General features: G+C 37.0%; 5 protein-coding genes across 6 annotated transcripts; 3 read left to right on the top strand and 2 right to left on the bottom strand.

The window, feature by feature from the left end:
- Positions 1-200: 200 nt before the first annotated feature.
- LOC114536029 (protein tweety homolog 2-like) lies at positions 201-8,726 on the bottom strand. Its single transcript, XM_028557383.1, has 18 exons — positions 8,330-8,726; positions 7,595-7,779; positions 7,382-7,493; positions 7,080-7,279; positions 6,844-6,939; positions 6,409-6,481; positions 6,230-6,293; positions 5,993-6,054; positions 5,498-5,566; positions 5,318-5,410; positions 5,056-5,096; positions 4,688-4,804; positions 4,436-4,504; positions 3,916-3,985; positions 2,684-3,532; positions 2,173-2,221; positions 1,714-1,876; positions 201-1,190 (listed from the first exon to the last, which is right to left on the bottom strand). The coding sequence occupies exons 1-15, from the start codon at positions 8,471-8,473 to the stop codon at positions 3,416-3,418; spliced, it is 1,512 nt and encodes a 503-aa protein (XP_028413184.1). The 5' UTR covers positions 8,474-8,726; the 3' UTR covers positions 201-1,190; positions 1,714-1,876; positions 2,173-2,221; positions 2,684-3,415.
- A 39-nt stretch (positions 8,727-8,765) lies between these two features.
- Positions 8,766-11,141, top strand: LOC114536003 (tRNA-splicing endonuclease subunit Sen54-like). The gene is made up of 10 exons (XM_028557346.1): positions 8,766-8,894; positions 9,019-9,186; positions 9,280-9,343; positions 9,436-9,519; positions 9,717-9,764; positions 9,920-9,967; positions 10,050-10,099; positions 10,203-10,585; positions 10,666-10,831; positions 10,970-11,141. The coding sequence occupies exons 1-10, from the start codon at positions 8,878-8,880 to the stop codon at positions 11,118-11,120; spliced, it is 1,179 nt and encodes a 392-aa protein (XP_028413147.1). The 5' UTR covers positions 8,766-8,877; the 3' UTR covers positions 11,121-11,141.
- Positions 10,796-13,214, bottom strand: LOC114536030 (charged multivesicular body protein 6-like). 2 transcript variants are annotated; one of them, XM_028557385.1, is made up of 9 exons: positions 13,000-13,214; positions 12,858-12,902; positions 12,437-12,501; positions 12,250-12,337; positions 12,070-12,156; positions 11,884-11,949; positions 11,686-11,766; positions 11,370-11,448; positions 10,796-11,291 (listed from the first exon to the last, which is right to left on the bottom strand). In XM_028557385.1, the coding sequence occupies exons 1-9, from the start codon at positions 13,069-13,071 to the stop codon at positions 11,245-11,247; spliced, it is 630 nt and encodes a 209-aa protein (XP_028413186.1). In that variant the 5' UTR covers positions 13,072-13,214; the 3' UTR covers positions 10,796-11,244. The 2 variants fall into 2 exon arrangements, with proteins under 2 accessions (XP_028413186.1, XP_028413185.1); XM_028557384.1 differs by having other exon boundaries at positions 10,796-11,294.
- Positions 13,215-13,665: 451 nt separating this feature from the next.
- LOC114535978 (casein kinase I-like) lies at positions 13,666-17,993 on the top strand. The gene is made up of 8 exons (XM_028557321.1): positions 13,666-14,040; positions 14,269-14,379; positions 15,273-15,421; positions 15,601-15,829; positions 16,091-16,261; positions 16,499-16,647; positions 16,756-16,909; positions 17,420-17,993. Exons 1-8 carry the CDS (start codon positions 13,965-13,967, stop codon positions 17,674-17,676), a joined length of 1,296 nt encoding a protein of 431 aa, XP_028413122.1. The 5' UTR covers positions 13,666-13,964; the 3' UTR covers positions 17,677-17,993.
- Positions 17,994-18,064: 71 nt separating this feature from the next.
- On the top strand, positions 18,065-19,054 carry LOC114535979 (protein chibby homolog 1-like). The gene is made up of 3 exons (XM_028557322.1): positions 18,065-18,390; positions 18,640-18,764; positions 18,947-19,054. Exons 1-3 carry the CDS (start codon positions 18,225-18,227, stop codon positions 19,028-19,030), a joined length of 375 nt encoding a protein of 124 aa, XP_028413123.1. The 5' UTR covers positions 18,065-18,224; the 3' UTR covers positions 19,031-19,054.
- Positions 19,055-19,159: the final 105 nt, after the last annotated feature.

Genomic DNA, 19,159 nt, shown 5'->3' on the forward strand with positions numbered 1-19,159 from the left:
AGGTAGTATTCTACAATAAGCTGTCGTGGTTTGTGTCTGAACTACCTGAGAAAAATATCTCAAACGTGGTGGTCCAGTGTAGGTAGTATACCACATTTAGCTTTTGAGGTTATACCGAGCCAAATGCCCGTAAACGTTTATAGGCTTCAGGACTTTTCAGAGTTGAAAAGATACCGTATTTTGTAGGTATTTGTGCGCGATTTTCCCACAACACTTCAACTGGAATTTGAACTTTACTCATACGTATAATATTTCAAAAGATTAGAGGGTTGATGGCATGTAGATAATTCATTATAATTAAAGCATTATATAACTGCATTGTGGTAATTCTCAGATGACACAGACATTTTTTCGCTCGTAAATTGCAAGCCTTCAAATTCTCGTCAGGGAAGGTTACGTCGAGATGATTTATCGTTTATCACTTAAATGAATCAGCCATTTTTTTGCCTGCGAGGCGGAATTCTTACGTGATAAGTGGGTACACAATCTCAGACGCTCTGTAAGATGCATGCACACGCCTTTGCATGGACTCGCCTACGTGCAGACTTTTTAAATTTTATTGGCATTCCATCGGAGCTGTTTCTGAATATTTACTTGCTGTTTTGCAAGAACGGATTTCGGTTTGACTCGAATTGCTTCACCATGCAAAGGTATTTACTTGTTTACTGAAAAATTAGGCTTCCTTTTCCAAACTAAACTTTGAAAAGAAACGGAAATCGAAAAATGATAAAAGGTTCTTCCGTCTGTTTGCAATTATGGTTTAAATTTCAACGCCGATTACCAAGTTTAAGTGAAAACATGAAATGCAGACAATGTCGGGGGAAATGAAATGTTTTTTTTACTTGCACCAAAATGAGTTTTTCTGTTTAAATTAGCTTTGATTGCTTCTGTCGGAACGGGATAAACGAATTCAAACTTCAATAATGGCGCGGATGTTTATCTTTCTTTTCGGCAAAGTCAGTGGGCAAAAATTTCCCGAAAAGAATGAAATTAACATCGCTAATGGTACTAGAAGTTTTACAAAGCTAGTCTTTTACGTTCGTTTCTTAAGTCGGTCATCTGCATTCCACGATTATCGTGCTGTTCTGGAAGCAAGAAGTCTTCATCGTTTATCCCAACTCTTTCAACAAGAACCCATTTACGTCTTCGGCGAGATTTTCTGAAGCTGCATACACAACAACAGACTAAACCTATATAATGAAGGAGACTTTGTATTCTATGCCATTCTAGCCATTGTAACCATGTATTGTAGTGTTCTGCACTGCATTGTAGTGCTCTGTACTGTATTGCAGTGCTATGTACCGGGTTGTTGTGTTCTGTACTGCATTGTAGCGCTATGTAATAAGTTGTAGTGCTATGTACTGGGTTGTAGTTTTCCGTACTGCGTTGTGGTATTCTGTACTGCATTGTAGTGCTCTGTACTGTATCGCAGTGCTATGTACCGGGTTGTTGTGTTCTGTTCTGCATTGTAGTGCTCTGTAATGGGTTGTAGTGCTCTGTACCATGTTGCATGCAGTGTTCTGTAAGGCGTTGTGGTGTTCTGTACTGCATTGTAGTTCTCTGTACCGTGTTGTAGTGTTCTGTACCGTATTGTAGTGTACTATACGGTATTGTAGTGTTCTGTACCGTATTGTGGTGTTCTGTATGGTATTGTAGTGTTCTGTACGGTATTGTAGTGCTCTGTACCGTATTCCAGTAAACGGTTGGACCTACTTGTGGTTAGGGCTAGGATTCCTAACAGACCCGCAAGTTTAAACAAGCGTGCTTTTGAATCTTCTGCTTCGAATCCGGTCCAGAAAACTGAAATATGATTATTCACATTTGCGTTGTTCGTTGTTGAGTTATTTAGAGCGATGGTGAATTTGCTGAAAATCAGCTAAAAAATATCAAAAAATAGACTAAAAAAACTTGCACAGAGGGGGTCGTGAAATACGGCAGCAGCTTCGATGAATAATAAATTGGATTGATCTCGAATCTAATTGTTTTCAATCTCGTTCTGTGTATCAATATAGTTATTGTGGTTTGCTTTGAGGGGAAATCAGTAAGAAAAGAAAGACTGGCAAGGAAATACGATAGTTTAAGCCTTTAAGGTCATGTTTTTGCTGGATAAAATGTCGGTCAAAAAAACCACGGCCTTATCTGTAGTGAAAAAATGTTCTGTTATTGACTGACCTGGAGAAAGATAAACGACAAAAGGTCCAACCTCATCTGGCGTTTGACGCTGTAAATTTTTAAAGAAATAAAATTAAATTAGCTGCAACAGTAACATTTGATCAATAAAAGATAATTCTTACTGGACCTCTAGGAAGAACAGAACTATCCAGTATAAATAAAGTTAGTTTAGTTTAGGTTTCCTCCTGTAGTAACACTGGATCAATAAGAGATGATCCTTACTGGACCTCTAAGAAGAACAGTTTAGAACTGATAGAGCTATCCAGTATAAATAAAGTTAGTTTAGTTTAGCTTTCCTCCTGTAGTAACACTGGATCAATAAGAGATGATCCTTACTGGCCCTCTAGGAAGAACATATTAGCATTTTTTCAAATGCAATATAAAACGTTGATACAGAATGTATCCGATGACATTATAAATTCGATATTTGTAACAGCCCAAAACCACAACATGAACCAAAGTTTTGAAAGTAAACTGGAGATATAATATTTAACAATCGTAACAGACATACCTTTACGACTTTTCTGTTGAATTTTCAAAGCTCAGGATGTAAAATGTCGTCTCAATGTCCGAGTATAACCAAAGATTCGTTGACATAAGAGCATTAAACATTAAACGCATTCACTTTTCTCCAGCATTGATTATTAAAATGCGGCTAATAAGAATGCTTTTATTGTATAATGAAGGTATCTTGATTGAATCTGACACAAATGGATAGAAACTGAAAAATTTAGAGTCAAAAATGATATAAATTTGGGTTTTTTATTTTTACAAAATACAGAACAAAACATGACTCGAAGATGAGCATCTTAAGTCCTAAATAAAGACTGAAACAAAAGTTCGTGATATTTTGATTCTGTTGCAAAATCATTACCAGATTAACTGCAGCTTCAGATGATAATTTCGCGATAAGGTGGAAATTTCACAGACTCATTTTGTTCTGCATGTTTTAACCAAAACTTTCAAGGTTTGTATCACAATGCTTACATATTTCAGCAGAAAAGAGCTTTACTTTTACATTTCAATGCAGATATCATTATAGTTCTGAGAACCCTAGACAGTTCTTCTAAACCTCCCTTAGAACTCACTCTCTTCAGGGACTGCACAGGAACCTCACAGGAACCTCACAGGAACACCAAATAGCTATACATATACGTACAAAATACAAGTTTCATTCTTTTTCGAGTTTCAGGCTCATCAAAAGGTTTTACGTCCTGCACAAGACATTAGAATTGAACACAATTTAAAAACTGTGTCGATTGTTTATGTTGGACTGCCGTTCATATTCATCGACCCTGGTCTCACCGCCATAGTAATCAACTTGAACAATGTTTTCGTTCGGATGATCTCGAGATTCATACTACAGAAAATAAAATAATTCAAAGCCTGAAGAGGAATGAATAGACTTTGGAAACGATTTGATTGAGAATTGGTTTCTCACAACATGATAGAAACCGCGGCATCAACGAAGGAAGAAATCCGTGCATTTTATAGAAAAAAATTTCCGACAATCTTCCGAAAATTTGGCGAATGATGAGTTGCAGTTTATATTCACCAAAGCGTGGGATGACTTTGAGGCATTGAAATAAGTCTTTATAAACGAAACAAGCACTTGCTATTGTTGGAATGACTACGTCACTGCCTAGACCATGTTATATACTAATTTCAATGCCTCAAACTGACATCACGCTTCGTTGAATCTCGGCTAAGCGGGCGGGATCATGTGAACAGAGCCTTACTTACGTTTGTGTGTGGACGTTCAACAAGCAATGGAGTTCGTTCACCATGACGTTGATAAAATGACTGCTCAGATCTAAAATTATCACGAAAAGAATGACCAAAGTCATGCCTTAAAAAAATTTAAATTAGGATAAATCAGCCGACGGCGTTCATGCAGAAGGAAACCGAAAGTAATTTCTACTTGTATCTTGACTCGTTCAGATTATCGATACTAATCTTAAACATCCAATGATGAACACATGGCCGTGAACCAATCACCTCCTGTCTCCCCCTCCCCCTGTATCCCCCTCCGCTCGTATGAATGGGATCACCTCCTGTCTTCGCCCCCCCCTGTTTCCCACCTCCGCTCGTATGAATGGGATAACCTCCTGTCTCCCCCCCTGTTTCCCCCTTTCGCTCGTATGAATGGGATCACCTCCTGCCCCCCTCCCCCTGTTTCCCCCTACCTCCACCTGTTTCCCCCTACCTTCCCCTTGTTTCCCCCCTTTCTCCTCCTGTTTCCCCCCTCCGTTCTTATACTCACTCAGCATCGACATCGTGGGGCCACCACAACACAGCGTTCCCAACATCATCTTGCGAGCCTCTTATGTCGCTAGAAGAAGGCAAGATGAACCATAGTAGTATAGTCTCCAGTGAAAAACTGCATTTAAAATTCGTTTCAATCTATCCGTTTAAAAAGCTAAACTGTGCCTTTGAGAAAGCTCTCAGAATACGGTAAAATAAAGATTAGAAAAAACACATCAGAATCCACAAGGAAGTACTTTGCTGCACTCACTTGTACATTGTTGGACTTGGTCGACTCTGTTTCCACAAGGGACAGACGAAGCAAGAGAGAAGGCCGGAGAAAATTGCGATGATGAAAACTGACAGAATTACAACACCAAGACTGTTGCTGTGGAAAAGATTAAACAAGTAGTTTTTACGATGAGTCTGCAGACGTTTTTGGATGAGAAAGAAGTATTAATGTTATACCTCGCGTTGAGCATTTTGGTGAAAACATTAAGGCTTAGTTTTTAGAAGAAAATACTGACTTACTGTACGGTACAGTACTACTGTTTGAATCCCAACTCCAAAGTTCAATAACTTTGCTTTTAAACTCAAAACACTTCGGATTTACTCGCAAAATAATGGTTCTGTACTTACAGAGCAGTGCCACACAACCCATCCATTGCTTTCATATATTCCTGAAACAGTGCAAAAAAACAACAATTGAATTACAATGATAGGAACGACTCAAAAGAGGTCTCACATGCCAAGAACTTTTATAAGGCTCATATTTGGATGTTCCTAATACTTTGCTGGTGGATATTATCATGTTTTGTGAAGCAACTGAAGGAAACGCTAGCTGCTATTGCAGAAGATAAAGTTCAGAAGAAACAGATCAGCCAAACAAAACAAAACATACCTTGTGGATACCCCTGCAGGCGAATTTAGCTTCAAAGAAGGGGAGGTCATTCTTTGTATTATTTAAATTATTAAGAATCAAATCTTTTATTTCCTAAAAAAGAACAAAAATTTCTAAATCTGGATATTTTGACAAAAAGTTTGTAAGAATGACAAAAAGTTTGCAAAAAGTAGAAATTACCTCTTCGACAGGCGTTTTCCCAATAAGGATAATTAGTCGCTCCAATGTACCATTCAGGTCTTCAAAGTACTGAAGTAAAAATAGCAGGGTAAAACACATTTGATATTACAAAGCTGGATTAAGAAAATGAAATAAACTTTTCAATTTGTGTAACTAGCTTGTGCTAAATCTGCAGGCCCGAATGCATTATCATCTGATGTGAGACAAAGTAAAATACTAAAGAAGGGTACATCTGTTTGCAAAATTTGCAAGTTAATTATACTTCACACTCTCCGGTCGAAATGTATGGAATACAATTGGTATGGCTCCGACACGGAATGACTCCGTCATACCAATTGTATTCCATACATTTCTCCCTTCGAGTGCTCATATAATCATAATTATACAGGCGCGCCGCGTTGGTATAATTTAAATTGTTTAAATATAGTAAATCTGTTTGGGATTAGACTGTGTGAATATATAAAGGCAATAGTAAAGGCAATACAAATATCTTACTTGATCAAAGGGACCATACGTTGATTTTTCATCACATTTTAAGTAGTATGAAATTACATATTCTAAAGTGTTTTAAAACAAGAAAATAATAAAACTTAATGAAAATTTTATTTACTATGAAAAAGTTGAAATATCAAAAGGATGATACTGGAAGTACTGAATGTATGTAAATTGTAAATATATATAAATAAACAAATTGTCAACACTATACCAGGAGAGAATATAATAACTTCTTACTTGATTTTCCTGAATCAACTTTTTGTATAGCTTTGTTTGGATGGACACAGAAGTCCCCCATACCCTATAATGTACAAAAATTTCTATTTAAATTGCATGGGAGGATTAGGAATATTGTTATTGCAAAAATTCCCATTTAAATTAATGCACATGACTTGTTTAGATATTAACAAACTTACAGTTGCTATACCAAAGTCTACCCCAACAACTGCCATTGCACATAAAACTGTGAGAAGGCAAGAAATAGCTACCCTAAAGAATGTCAACAGAAGAATAATAAACAAGAGATAACACCTGGAAGGAGCTCTATGAAGAACAGTTCAAAACTGATGGAGCTATCCAGTATAAATAAAGTTAGTTTAGTTTAGGTTTCCTCCTGTAGTAACACTGGATCAATAAGAGATGATCCTTACTGGACCTCTATGAAGAACATGCAGTTCAAAACTGATGGAGCTATCCAGTATAAATAAAGTTAGTTTAGTTTAGGTTTCCTCCTGTGGTAATACTGAATCAATAAGAGATGATCCTTACTGGATCTCTAGAAAGAACAGTCTAGAACTGATATATAGATAACTAATTATTTGTAATTATATAAATTGCATTACTTAGCTTACACAACTAAAATGCAACGATTAGCTTCACAGGCAATCCAGAATAGGAATATGCAAAACAGGATACACCAGGACAATAAAATGACTGTACCAAGCCATCTAGAAATTCATAACTTTAGTTTCTCATACAAGTTGAACATCAGGGGGCTATTTTTGAAAGGCTGCATAGTGCTATTCACCAGATAGTAATTTTTCCCCAGTGGTATGAAGATTATCATCCAATCGTCAAGGTAATTTACCTGTAGTTATCATAATGATGGACTTTATCTGCAGCATTGCAACTCTTGTTCACAACATTCTGAGGCAGAACACTCTTTACAAGACTGAGATCATTCTTTAACTGATTAATAAACTCAATGGCTTCATAATGCTGTGGCTCTGGAAAATAGTGCTGGATGGTGCTATTGGCTGAGGATAAATGTTTTTCAATGTTTTGACCCTGAAACAAAGTTGGAGGTTTCAACATCATTATTACCTTTGTTCCATCCTATAATATTCACTCAAGTATAGAATGAAGAAAGCCATTTTTTGTGGTTCTTACACTATTAAAGGCAGCATTTATATCATCCTGAATGTTGCTACAAGAGTTTCGAAACTGATCAACACCATCACTGATATTCTCATTGAAAAAAAATCCAACCACAAGAGCACCGCTAAAGAAATAAAAGTGTACAGTGACAATCAATACAGAATGATTAGTAGACTGATATCTAAGGAGACTAAGAGTCAATGTATGTATAAACATATTATGTACCAACAAATTAATGCCAAAATGAAGACTAGCAGTTGCAAACAGCCTTTAGAACAGCATGAAGACTGTTTGTCACTTGTTCTCTTTCGTTTACGGCAAATACAGAAACAACAGGTGTAGTACATTAAGATAAGAAGGAAGATGAGGACCCCAAATGATGATATGAATATTGCCAAGACATACAGAGCCTAAAATAAGATAAACAATTTCCAAGCTGATCTGTTAAATGTGCTTTACTGTATAGACAGGACTATAGATCTATGCCTCTATGGGTTTTTAGTACTATAGCTGGGTGTGAATTTATTTGTATTAACAGCATGCGCTTCGTTTATTTTATTAGTTTATTACTTTTATAGTCTTACTACAAAAGTAAATGTTATATAACGTGTTTTAAAGCTTTCAAAATTGGATAAGTGCGCACGAAAGATTGCCAGGACATTTAACAAATATCAAAACATGAGAACAACAGAACAAGACTGTAAGACTTATAAAACAAGCATCTGTTTAATACAATGTAATTTCAGTTTAATAAGATATTTAACAAAATGCAATCCAACTTTAATGAAAGCCCTTGATTTATGCAAATTAGTTCTGCAAAATGTCGCTTGAAAATTGAAAACAACGCGATATATTTTGAGTTATGAAAGCCAGACAAAGCTATGAAAGACTCACATGTACAAGTACCGGGTTCTTGTGTGTATTAAAAAAGTTATGTGATCTGATTTAAATGTACTGCACCTGGAGATAGTTTTGATCTGATGGAGTAAATATCGTGGTGGTATCGTCTAACTGCAGATCCTTATGCGGTGAGGAATGAAACCATTTAGCCAGATCAGAAGCATGATATGGGCCTTCATACTTGTATTTTAGTAATAAGGCCATTTTGTGACTCTTTGTCTGTTGTCGAAATTCCAAGAATAACAATTCCAGCCCGCGAAATTAAGGGTGCTGGTATGCTGGTACATTTTTTAAATAAAGCTGTCCATTTTCTTCAGACTTCCTGAATTATTTTCAGAGAATTTGAAAGCACAAATTTGATCGTATGGGATTTCATTCCTTGCAAAAGGTTTAGATATTTCTATATCAATAAGTTTCAAGATAATTGGTGCGATGCAAACCAACCCGAACTCAGCCACCCGCCTCAACAAGTACACATTTCATTTTCTTAAAATGAAGTACCCTCAGGTTGGACTTTAAATTTCTCAAAGACCGCCATTTTCAAATTCTTATCAATTTTCCTCTACGAATTCGTTGCTAAATAGCTCTTATATTACGACAGTACCCTTATGGATTTTCACAAAAGGTTTGCCGGTATTTTTTGAGCCTATGCATTGAATATCCTGTTTCTTTTTTCAGTAAATCTTTTGCAGTACAAATTGTATTTTATACTATATCAATATATTGAATGCCGTTTCTTTTTCTCAAAGTGCTGAGGAACTGCAAACGTTACGAAAAAAGCTAACAGAAGCTCAAATGCCATGTCGAAGTGGTCCCAAGGACTCTGTGGTAGACGGAAGTGACGGCCAGGCTGAGAGATTGGAGGAACAACTTCACGAAATGGAGGATGTTTTGTCTGAGGAAAGGATTCTAAGAAAGTGAGATGAGAAATTACTAGAATATATCGTGGATAGGGCCAGGCTAGAACGAAAGATGAATGATTTTTCATAACGGAATTTCTCATTTAATAGAGGAAATATATCCGTTGGAAAATGGAATGGTGAAAGAAGACTTGTGGAGGTTTTAATAGCGAAGGTTAATTTTCACCAATTACCATTGATAATAAACTTACCAAAGCTTCCACTAAGAAGCAGCCACTCTTCATGGTAAACACTCTCTATTTACAGGGTGTTCACTGGAATGTCTTTGGAAAGTCCATCAACGGTCACCTAGTCTTGGAGCCTGATGAAGCATTGTATATGCTTGACCATGTATGTCCTACAAGAGTAAAAATATTTCAAGCATGATGCATTGAATATCGTGTTTACTTAACACTCTTTGTTCAAACCATTATCTTAGCCAGTACTCCAGGAATAATGAAAAATAATCAGTTGGTATAAGATGGAGTGAAATTCGTGTTTTCAATGAATAGGTGAAACAATAGCATTCTATTTGATTAATTGTATAGGGTATGTTGGAGTTGTTTCATAATGATTTACCAGTTTCTCTTCAGCAGGTAAAAAATAAATAACTTGTAAAAAATAAATAACTTGACATACATAGTGCTACATAAAATGATACATCAAAATGGCAGCTAATTGCTGCTACCTACATGGCTTCAACTAAGCTTTAAGGTCTACATCAATTAAGACATGAACTTACTTTTTCCAGGCTTATGATCTGCTGTTATCTGATGAGTTTCCACTCCATGAATATGTTGTAAGTCCTCGACTGTTTCACCAAATCTCTTTCTTTTTCTTTATTCTTCTCTGATGACCAAACATTTCTTTGCAAATCACAGGTCTATAGTTATCTTAGAAATCTCGGTTACATTGTCCTCAGATATAAAAGGTAATTTGCTTGGGCATCGAATGAAGCAATTATATATTCTGAGAATCATCACTTCCAAAACACAATGCATTTGACTAATGTACCATTCATGTTTTTGACAAAGAGGAAATCTCATGGAACACACAGAAAACAAAGTGGATAAAGAGATGGGGAAAATGACTGATACGTTGTTGGATAAATCAATGGAGATAGATGTGGATGTTAAAAATACATCACAGGAAAAAGTAATATACAAAAGGGAAGATCCCAAGGAGGAATTTGAAGATGTTAAAAAGGAACGTGTTGGGAGGATAATAGATGAAAAAATTGTGGAAGATAAGAAAGCTCAACCAGATTTTGAACTGGGAGATTTAGAAAAAAAAGTGGAAGAAAAAGAGGTTGAAAGTGAACATGAGATTGTAGAAAAGAAGAATACTCCTGTTTCACATTACTGGGAGGATAAAGAATCCCGACCTTTGGTTCATCCTAGTGATGCTACATCATTAGGTGAATAATTATGTAGTCTTCACCAAAGAAGTTTAATCAATGAAGTCTAATTTGTATAAATAAAATCATTTTCCATTTAGAAAATATCTTGAACAAACTTCAAGTTATCCAGGGGCAGACAAGGCAAGAAGCATCGCAACACACGACCGAATGTAAATTTCAGATAACCTATGATGTATTCCAGCCACAAAAAAACTTCAGGAAAACTAATCCTGGATTACCAAATTATTGTATTTGTGTTTGCAAGTAGGTATACATACATTAATTACCTCTAAGAAACTCTTTCCAGATGTTTACTTCTGAGCAATGGTCTTTTTTTGGCCTCAGTGTTATTGAACAAACCAGGAGACAAAGTCTAAGGTATATTTGCTTACATTTACCTAGGTTTTCTGAACCTCCTCCGACGATAGGGGAAATGAACTTTATGGCATCTCAAGCACATCCAGTTCCTCTAAAATATGCTGTTATTGATGGCCGAGATGTCTCATTTTATTCCATACTGGATGTTCAATTACCAACATATGTTGAAAGATGAACACCTTGCTCAATTTGATCTGAAAGATCAAATTCTAATCATTCTAATTTACTATATACATATACACTAAATTCAATTTACCTACAATTGCTGTACTGTATGTCCTAAAATTTTATATCTTGCATCAGGCTGGAACCATCTCTCGTTCTTTCTCCTTGGTCTTGACTTTCTCTGCTGGAAATTAGCACAAAGTCAAACACTAGCACTTTTTAGTAGAACATAATAGATTAGAAAGTCATGAATATATACCTGGTTCAGCTGTTGGTACATCTGGTAAGGTGATGCCTTCAACTGGCTCTTGTGTTGGTACAGAAGGCATTTCCATCGTCTAAATAACATACATAAACTTTTAGATCTATACCCTGTGCTTGACACCTATCCTATGAGTAGCCAGTCTGAACACTTAGTCCTGCTATTACGGCACTAACATTGAGTTGCAAAATTTATTTTTTTATTGATTGTTTTTACAGTTAAAGGATGCTAAATATTTGCATACCAGGACCGCAAAGCTACTGCTAGTTTCCTGGAAATTTTACATGTCTTAGAACATGAGCTGCAACCTCACCTTGGTAATCTCCTCTAGCTCACTCAACACAGCATCCTCGTCCTCTTCACTAAGATTTGTTGCCAATAATTCATCGATTTCCTTTTAAACAAAAAACGTTCAAGCTACTCAATGACAGGAAAAAACATGGGGCAGTTTAATCTCGGTTAATTCATACAGCAGGAAAATCATTCCCTCCACTCTTTGATATTTTCCTACCCTTTGATACTCAATCCCTTCTTGTGTATCTTCCATTATCTTCTCAACATCTTCAATGGACAAGAGCTAAAATGCAAATCCCAATGTTTTAAGCAAACAATATGTCAGAGTGAAGAAGCCTTGCACATGGCTGAGCTCTTGGGAACTAAAGTGATTAAATTTGAAGAATTTTTCTATTTCTATTACCTTGTGCATTTTGTCCAGACATTCATTACCAACTTTTAGTCCTTCAACTACTTGGGACTGAATCTGAGCAAATTCAATGTCTTGAACCTAACACAAGAGGGAGAAAGAGTGAAATAAATATCTTACATCATAAACACTGAAAGGGTGCTAACACCCTTCTTCATATCCACACAAAAATACCATTTGTTCCAAGTTATCAAGTTGGCCATCTGTTTCGCTCAGTAGTCGCTCTTGCACACGCTTTTTCTTCAACAACGACATTGCTTTGCTTAATTAAAAAAAGCAACCCACAATTAGTGCTTGTATTGACATTGCCACAGGTGCATTTTTTATAACATATACTATGAAAATTGCCTTTGTAACTAACTCCTTTTTGCCATTCTTAAGCAGGTCTTTAGCCACTTGTCGCTCTTTCTCAAGATTCAACTGTATCTAAGATAGAGATGATATAACATGACGCAGAATGTGCATTTCGTGTAGCCTATGATGCAGACTGGAAAGTATGCAAACTGCGTGACCGAGATTTCAAAAAATACTAGTAAATCTATAGAAGACATCAAAATTGAGTGCCCGGTATTTTGGTTGCGTGATACATACTTTCCACACTGACTGGGAAGAATAGGTGTATCTTAGGGAATCAACATGGAGTGGACTGCTTCTCTGAGCTACCAACCAAACATAATCAGTTTGACCACTAGTAGACCAGAGGTGAACGGTTCAACTCCACCCTTGGTCAAGCTAATTAGTAATTAATCACTCAGAGAGACACCATCATACTGATCACATACCTTTTTTTGGTACTGTTTCAGCTTGTCTCTTTGCTGCTTTAAAGCCTAAATAACCACGAAACATACAATCAATAATTTCACAAGAAGAGAGAGGGGCGGAAGGGGCTATCCTTTATTTTATAAAAGAATTTTTGCTTTGTACCAAGATAGCCTTGTCTTGTTCGGTAATTCTTGACTCCTTCTCCGGTTTTTTCTTACTAAACAAACCTCCCATTTTGTAGCAACAATTTAATATACAGAGAAATCTTCCAGCTTTTAAATCGCCCCTGAGATATTGTCTTAAATTGAAACTAAATCCTGGATTTCGTTTTTCGCTTCAGCGGCCATATTGGATTTCATCGAACAGACCACTGAGCTATATATATTATCCAACCAGTGAACTGCGAAAAAAGTATCTGGTATGGTTGAATTATTATGGTTGAAAATTTACTATGCGAAATTTCAAGAGTGACCCAGGTCTAATCTAGAAACACACATCTTTTTATGAATCTTTTTCTGTCATGCGATTATGTCAAATTGCTTCCTATAACACTGTGCGAGACTGCGAGCTCTGTGCAATCTTACATTGTTAAAATTCTAATTACAGGTGCACTGTTTTTCCCACTTTGTCGCGTCATATAAAAGAAACAATGAAATGCTTTTCACTTTTCAGGTTCATTTTTCAAAGCAAATCTTAGCTTCCTTAAGCACAATAAAAGCGATAAACGTCTTTTTGCCTACTCATTTCCTCAGGCTATTGGCTATGGCAATCTCGTGATGGGTCGACTTTCCGGAAATTTCCAAATAAGGACAACGTCGGCAAGTGTCAATTTTAGTGTTATCCGGTAAATAGCAAAACAAATGAATTTCTAAAGTTTTCGTTGGGAATAAAAAAATCCATGTCCATCGGGACAGATTTTGCTCAGACGAAGGAATGTTTCTAGTCTGATGTGAAAATCCTTTTGTCTAAGGCTGCAATTAATACAGTATTTCACGTGCAAAGTTACCAAGTCGCGGTATATTCAACCGAAAATAGCCTCGAATCATGGCGAGTAGCGGCCATTAAAATACGCGACTGAGACTGAAGTCTTTTTTGTTGTTGTCATTTTTGGTGTTCCTTTTTCGGCGATGGAGCTACGAGTTGGCAATAAATACCGGCTTGGAAGGAAGATCGGCAGTGGTTCATTCGGCGACATTTATCTTGGTAAGAAACTGTGGTATTCAACAATGTTTTCTATAGCATTTGCAACATAGCGTTGTCAAGTAACTTCTTCTGGTATAAACAATATGAATCGTTTGAAAAATACCGTTTTCGCGGCTCCAAAAGTATCTGCAACCGAAAGTAGAAATCGAATATAAGTATAGCAAGTGGGAAAAAAGGATAAACGCGTATTAGAACAGTTTGAAACCGGATATTTTTGATTCTCGACAGGGACAAGCATCGCTACAGCCGAAGAGGTCGCCATCAAACTTGAATGCGTCAAAACGAAACATCCGCAGCTTCACATCGAAGCGAAGTTTTACAAAATGATGCAAGGAGGAGGTTAGACGATAATCCTTTAAAATACACCTAAATAGTGTCCTTTCGTTTATTTGCAACCGTGCCTTTTCACATCTTATTATTTGAGGACAACTTTGCCAAATATAAATATTGTATTGAATAATGGTCAGAAACAACTTGTTGTGCTCGACTTGAACCGACTTCCACGCTTATTCAAGTCGTAAACGTACTTAATCGTTTCTCAGTTTGAATTCCCAACCCATGACATCGTTTTAAATTGTTTTAAATAACATTTGTTCATGGATTTAATTTCTTTTTCGTGCAGAGCACTGAAAATACAAAACCAAAATTATGTTTACATTTCGCGATTTTCAAAGCCACGCTTGTCTTATTTCGTGGCAAATGTCTATTTATTTAAGGGTATTATCTTCCCCGAGTAGTTCTTAAAAATAAATCTGATTTTCATGTTCAATAAGCGTGAAATTCCCGTTGAGCATTTAAAACACACAGCTTGTGACAGATAGGTTATTTTAAAATCACAATAGCTTGCTTTTATATTTTGCAAATATGTAAACATCGTGCCGACAGTGACAAGCCAGTTGAGATTTCCAATATTGCACAATTATTTTTATAACTGAGAGGTTTTATTGCAAAGAATTAGATAGTAATCTCATTTTTTCGTAAATTCGTAAATAGCTTAGGTGGCTTTTAGATGTGCTTGATCATTCGTAAGAACACAAAGGGAAACATCACGCAAATAACAAGAGGAAGATTTGTGTATAAACTGAAAAAAATCGCATTTGATCCGTCTGGGTTTTTAAGATGTTGAAAATTTCCCTAAAATCTCCATGAAAGGAGTCTTTAGATGAGGTTCTTGAAAAAAAATGAACCCTGAGATATTGCATAACACATACCTCTCATTTCATTTCATGTAGTGGGTATCCCAACAATAAAATGGTGTGGTACGGAAGGCGACTACAATGTCCTTGTGATGGAATTACTTGGTCCAAGTCTTGAAGATCTCTTTAACTTTTGTGAGAGGAAGTTTAGTCTGAAAACTGTACTACTACTTGCTGATCAATTGGTTAGTGATACTACTAAAGTTATCCTCTAAGTTCATATGCAAAGCTCCACTATGGTGCAAAGCCAGATGGCTTCAAAGCAGTTTCTTCTACATACGCAATTTCTCAATTCGATTTTCCATTACAATTTTGCCTTTTCCCCCTTTACCACTAAAGAATTATCATGAAATTTTGCTTGCAGATTAGCCGAATAGAATACGTCCACAGTAAGAATTTCATCCATCGGGACGTCAAGCCAGACAACTTCCTAATGGGGTTGAGCAAAAAGGGGAACCTTGTGTATATAATTGACTTCGGTTTGGCGAAGAAATATCGGGACGCCCGAACACATCAGCACATACCATACCGGGAGAACAAGAACCTCACAGGAACAGCAAGATATGCCAGCATAAATACACATTTAGGAATAGGTATTGATGCTTTCCTTCCAAGGGTCTCATGAGTTGTCCTTGATTCCTGTAGTGGTTAACTTGAAATCTAAACTTGTATTCAGAATAAGTTCGCTTGCACAGGAGTCTGTGCTGTTTGAAGTATTTCTAGTTGACCACAACTGAAATCACTGAATAAAATTCTCATTGACCAATATGTGGCACAACATGTCACAGTCTCTGTATTATTCAGCATCATAAATTCAGGAATTTGCAATTAAAACCTCTTCATTTTTCTCGCAGAGCAAAGTCGTAGAGATGATCTAGAATCTCTAGGATATGTTCTCATGTATTTCAACCTGGGTAGCTTACCTTGGCAAGGCTTGAAGGCAGCGACTAAGAAACAAAAATATGAGCGAATCAGTGAAAAGAAAATGTCCACGCCTATTGAAGTTCTATGTAAAGGATTTCCAAGTACGAGCATTTCTGTTCAAATACAATGTAATATAAATCATTAACAAATACAGGGCTTTTATTATACATGCTAGAATATTTGGTCATCGCTTTAACAATGGTTATTCCAAGTTGATTTGGTGAAAAAGGTTGACCAGAAAACAGTTTACCTCACTGCAAAGATAAGATAGATACTCATGACTACTATGTCATTCCAAGATTATCCTTTATAATAAATGTTTTTATCTGTTTTTCTAGCGGAGTTTGCAACCTATGTGAACTATTGTCGTTCTCTGAGATTCGATGATAAACCAGACTATGCCTACCTTAGACAGTTATTCCGTAATTTATTTCACCGACATGGATACGCCTATGATTATATTTTCGATTGGAACCTTCTAAAGATTGTAAGTTTTTGCAGATATACTTTGAGAAGGATACCGGTACCTCTAGAGTCATGGGTGAGACACACCCTTTCAGCAAAGTACATCTGGTCAAATGTTTCATCTCTTTAGAATGGTCGAGACGACCCATCTGCAGAGCGATCTCGTGATCGTGACAGGGAAATGCCAGCAGACAGACACCACCATGGTAGGAGTTCTGCAAACAGAGCTACAATGGGAACAACCGCTGCACGACTCACCAGTGGTATTGCGGCTTCACCAGCTGGTAAGTTGGACACAATTTCATCCAGCAAACACAACCCCTTTTCTAAACCATAACTGCCTTAGTCCAGCTTGATCGCAATGGGACAACCTAGGAAGGAACTGATAAAGCTTTAAAATAGATTAAACAGCTTTGACCGCCGGTATTACCCAGTAATCTGATTATACACTTGACATAAGCAACTTTACCTAAGCCAAAAGTAGTGAACATCCGGAGCCCATATTTAAGAATTAAATAAAAGAGTTGAAGATATCACGCGAGGCCAGGAAGAGTTTTTCTCAATTTTTCTGACTCCATTGCCTTCAGTTTGCATCATTTTTGAATGCAATTTCAAAGTCTTGAGTTGAAAGGACGACCGTAATGCAGTATTACCCGCTGTTCTGGGTCTGCAGGATTTCACATTGCCTCTGGCTTGAAAGGCGTGGTTGGTCAATCCAGTGTATTATCAGTTCAGCTGACCCAAGGTGTTGATCAATCACACCAATCAAACACACTTTTTTTTCGTTCATCCAGGAGGTTCAAGGCCAGTGTCAAGAGGCGAACGTGATCGCCGAGTCAGCATGCGACTTCATCGCATGGGCGAAACGAACGCTGGCGAACACGCGCGCGGAGAACCGTCCCGCATGTCGGGCGTGCACACGCGCGGCTCGCTTGCAACCGGAAACGCATCGGGCGTGCGTCGGATGGGCGGCTCGCGCGACAAAGGGCTCGCGAACGACGACTTCGTACCAAGGACCTCGACGCGACAAATGCAAAGAACCGCGAAATAATTGACGCAAATGGTGGGGAACTTTGAGAAGCATTCAGACCAGCAAACCGGAGGGTTTGCCCAGAGCCTAGAGTCGGAGGTCTACCGTCTGCTGTACGCGTTGAATCGCCATTTTTTTCTCATCCGGTAAACTGAAAGTTCGCCACTGTTTCTTGCGTGTTGATTTAAATTATCCTCAGCGACAACGAAATGACGTTATTTTGTCGTAAACTGCCTGACTTCATATTGTATAAAATTTAGAACTAAGGTAATAGTGAATGATGCAGAATTGTGAATGTTTGTAAATAAAATATAAATGGGTATTACGATTTTACGTATCACCTGGCTCTTGTTTCACTTAACAGTACAAATACTAGTTTGGGTCAATTAGTAACACTGGATCAATAAGATGCCGGCAGTTTAGAACTCATAGTCGAACCCCAGTTTATTTATTTGGATCAGTGGTTGTTCCAGAACACAGCGCGCATGATTATCGTGCAAGAGCTTGGGCACTAGTGTTTTTGTTCAAAATTTTTCGAGCAAAATTTGAAAGTTTACAACTTGAAATAAATGCCTTTGTTTAAAAGAAAAGGGAAGGTTCCTCCACGGAATATAGAGGCCGGAGCCTCGACAATAAAGACAAAAGATCTAGATGATACGGACAGAGAAAGTGGAATAATTAAACTAAACCTAGGGGACAATAAGTTGGTTTTTGAAGATGGAGTATGGACATCAGGTATATAACGCGGTAAAGTTTTGTGTTGATTTAGGTCCAGTAAAGGATATTCTAAAAGATCCAATGTTATCACCTTAAGGGTATACCCTTTATCCGCCATGCAATAGATACAAAAGTCTAGTCAACAAAAACTAGAAACAACCTTTTTGCCAAAATTGAAGCAGTTTGATGATAATAAAGTAACATGCACAAGCCACTACAGTTTCATGAACAGCACATTGAATATCACCAATCTGTTTTGCTTTGCAGAAAGTACAGGTGTTGGTGGAGGTCGCAGTAGTGGTGCCGAAGTACGTAAATTAAAAGAACAAAATCTACAGCTGAAAGAGGAAAACAATCTACTACAATATAAGATTGAAATACTTTTAGATATGGTTAGTCTTATTAGTATTACTTGTGGATGGTTAGACATTAAATCTCTTATAATTAGAAAGAGAAATGGGAATCATTTTAACCTATTGTAATTGATTAACAAGCTTGGCCAATGGCTTATCAATGTGTGCCTAATATAAAATTTTATTCATCTGATTCAAGTTCAACTAATTTTTACTTTCAGCTTGCAGCAAACAAAGCAGACCTAATGGTACTTGAGGAGGAAGTTGAAGTTCTAACAAAGCAAAAAAGCACAAGAGTCCAATGAAAAATTCTTGACACAAGAAGTTTGTGCCAGGAATGCTAAAAAAGATACCCTAAGAGCTATGAGAGATTTACACTCAAGAGATAATTTGACAACAGCCAGTTTTTGAGCAATACATCCAAGAATGTACAA

This window comes from Dendronephthya gigantea, unplaced genomic scaffold (genome assembly GCF_004324835.1).
Source record: "Dendronephthya gigantea isolate DGI-Jeju-01 unplaced genomic scaffold, DenGig_1.0 000129F, whole genome shotgun sequence".
NCBI classification, from domain to species: domain Eukaryota; kingdom Metazoa; phylum Cnidaria; class Anthozoa; order Malacalcyonacea; family Nephtheidae; genus Dendronephthya; species Dendronephthya gigantea.

Coding starts and splice junctions, on each gene's coding strand:
- LOC114536029 (XM_028557383.1), bottom strand. CDS start 8,473: ATGGCCTTATTACTAAAATACAAGTATGAAGGCCCATATCATGCTTCT. Junction 5,097..5,317: donor CCTGCAGGGGTATCCACAAG/GTATGTTTTGTT, acceptor GCACTGTTTCAG/GAATATATGAAAGCAATGGA. Junction 3,533..3,915: donor TTGAACGTCCACACACAAAC/GTAAGTAAGGCT, acceptor TATTTTCTGTAG/TATGAATCTCGAGATCATCC.
- LOC114536003 (XM_028557346.1), top strand. Junction 9,520..9,716: donor CATTGTATATGCTTGACCAT/GTATGTCCTACA, acceptor TTAATTGTATAG/GGTATGTTGGAGTTGTTTCA. Junction 9,765..9,919: donor TACCAGTTTCTCTTCAGCAG/GTAAAAAATAAA, acceptor TACTTTTTCCAG/GCTTATGATCTGCTGTTATC.
- LOC114536030 (XM_028557384.1), bottom strand. CDS start 13,071: ATGGGAGGTTTGTTTAGTAAGAAAAAACCGGAGAAGGAGTCAAGAATT. Junction 12,903..12,999: donor AACAAGACAAGGCTATCTTG/GTACAAAGCAAA, acceptor GTGGTTATTTAG/GCTTTAAAGCAGCAAAGAGA. Junction 11,950..12,069: donor GTCTGGACAAAATGCACAAG/GTAATAGAAATA, acceptor TTTGCATTTTAG/CTCTTGTCCATTGAAGATGT.
- LOC114535978 (XM_028557321.1), top strand. CDS start 13,965: ATGGAGCTACGAGTTGGCAATAAATACCGGCTTGGAAGGAAGATCGGC. Junction 16,648..16,755: donor ATTGGAACCTTCTAAAGATT/GTAAGTTTTTGC, acceptor TCATCTCTTTAG/AATGGTCGAGACGACCCATC. Junction 16,910..17,419: donor TATTGCGGCTTCACCAGCTG/GTAAGTTGGACA, acceptor TCGTTCATCCAG/GAGGTTCAAGGCCAGTGTCA.
- LOC114535979 (XM_028557322.1), top strand. CDS start 18,225: ATGCCTTTGTTTAAAAGAAAAGGGAAGGTTCCTCCACGGAATATAGAG. Junction 18,391..18,639: donor AGATGGAGTATGGACATCAG/GTATATAACGCG, acceptor TTTGCTTTGCAG/AAAGTACAGGTGTTGGTGGA. Junction 18,765..18,946: donor TTGAAATACTTTTAGATATG/GTTAGTCTTATT, acceptor TTTTACTTTCAG/CTTGCAGCAAACAAAGCAGA.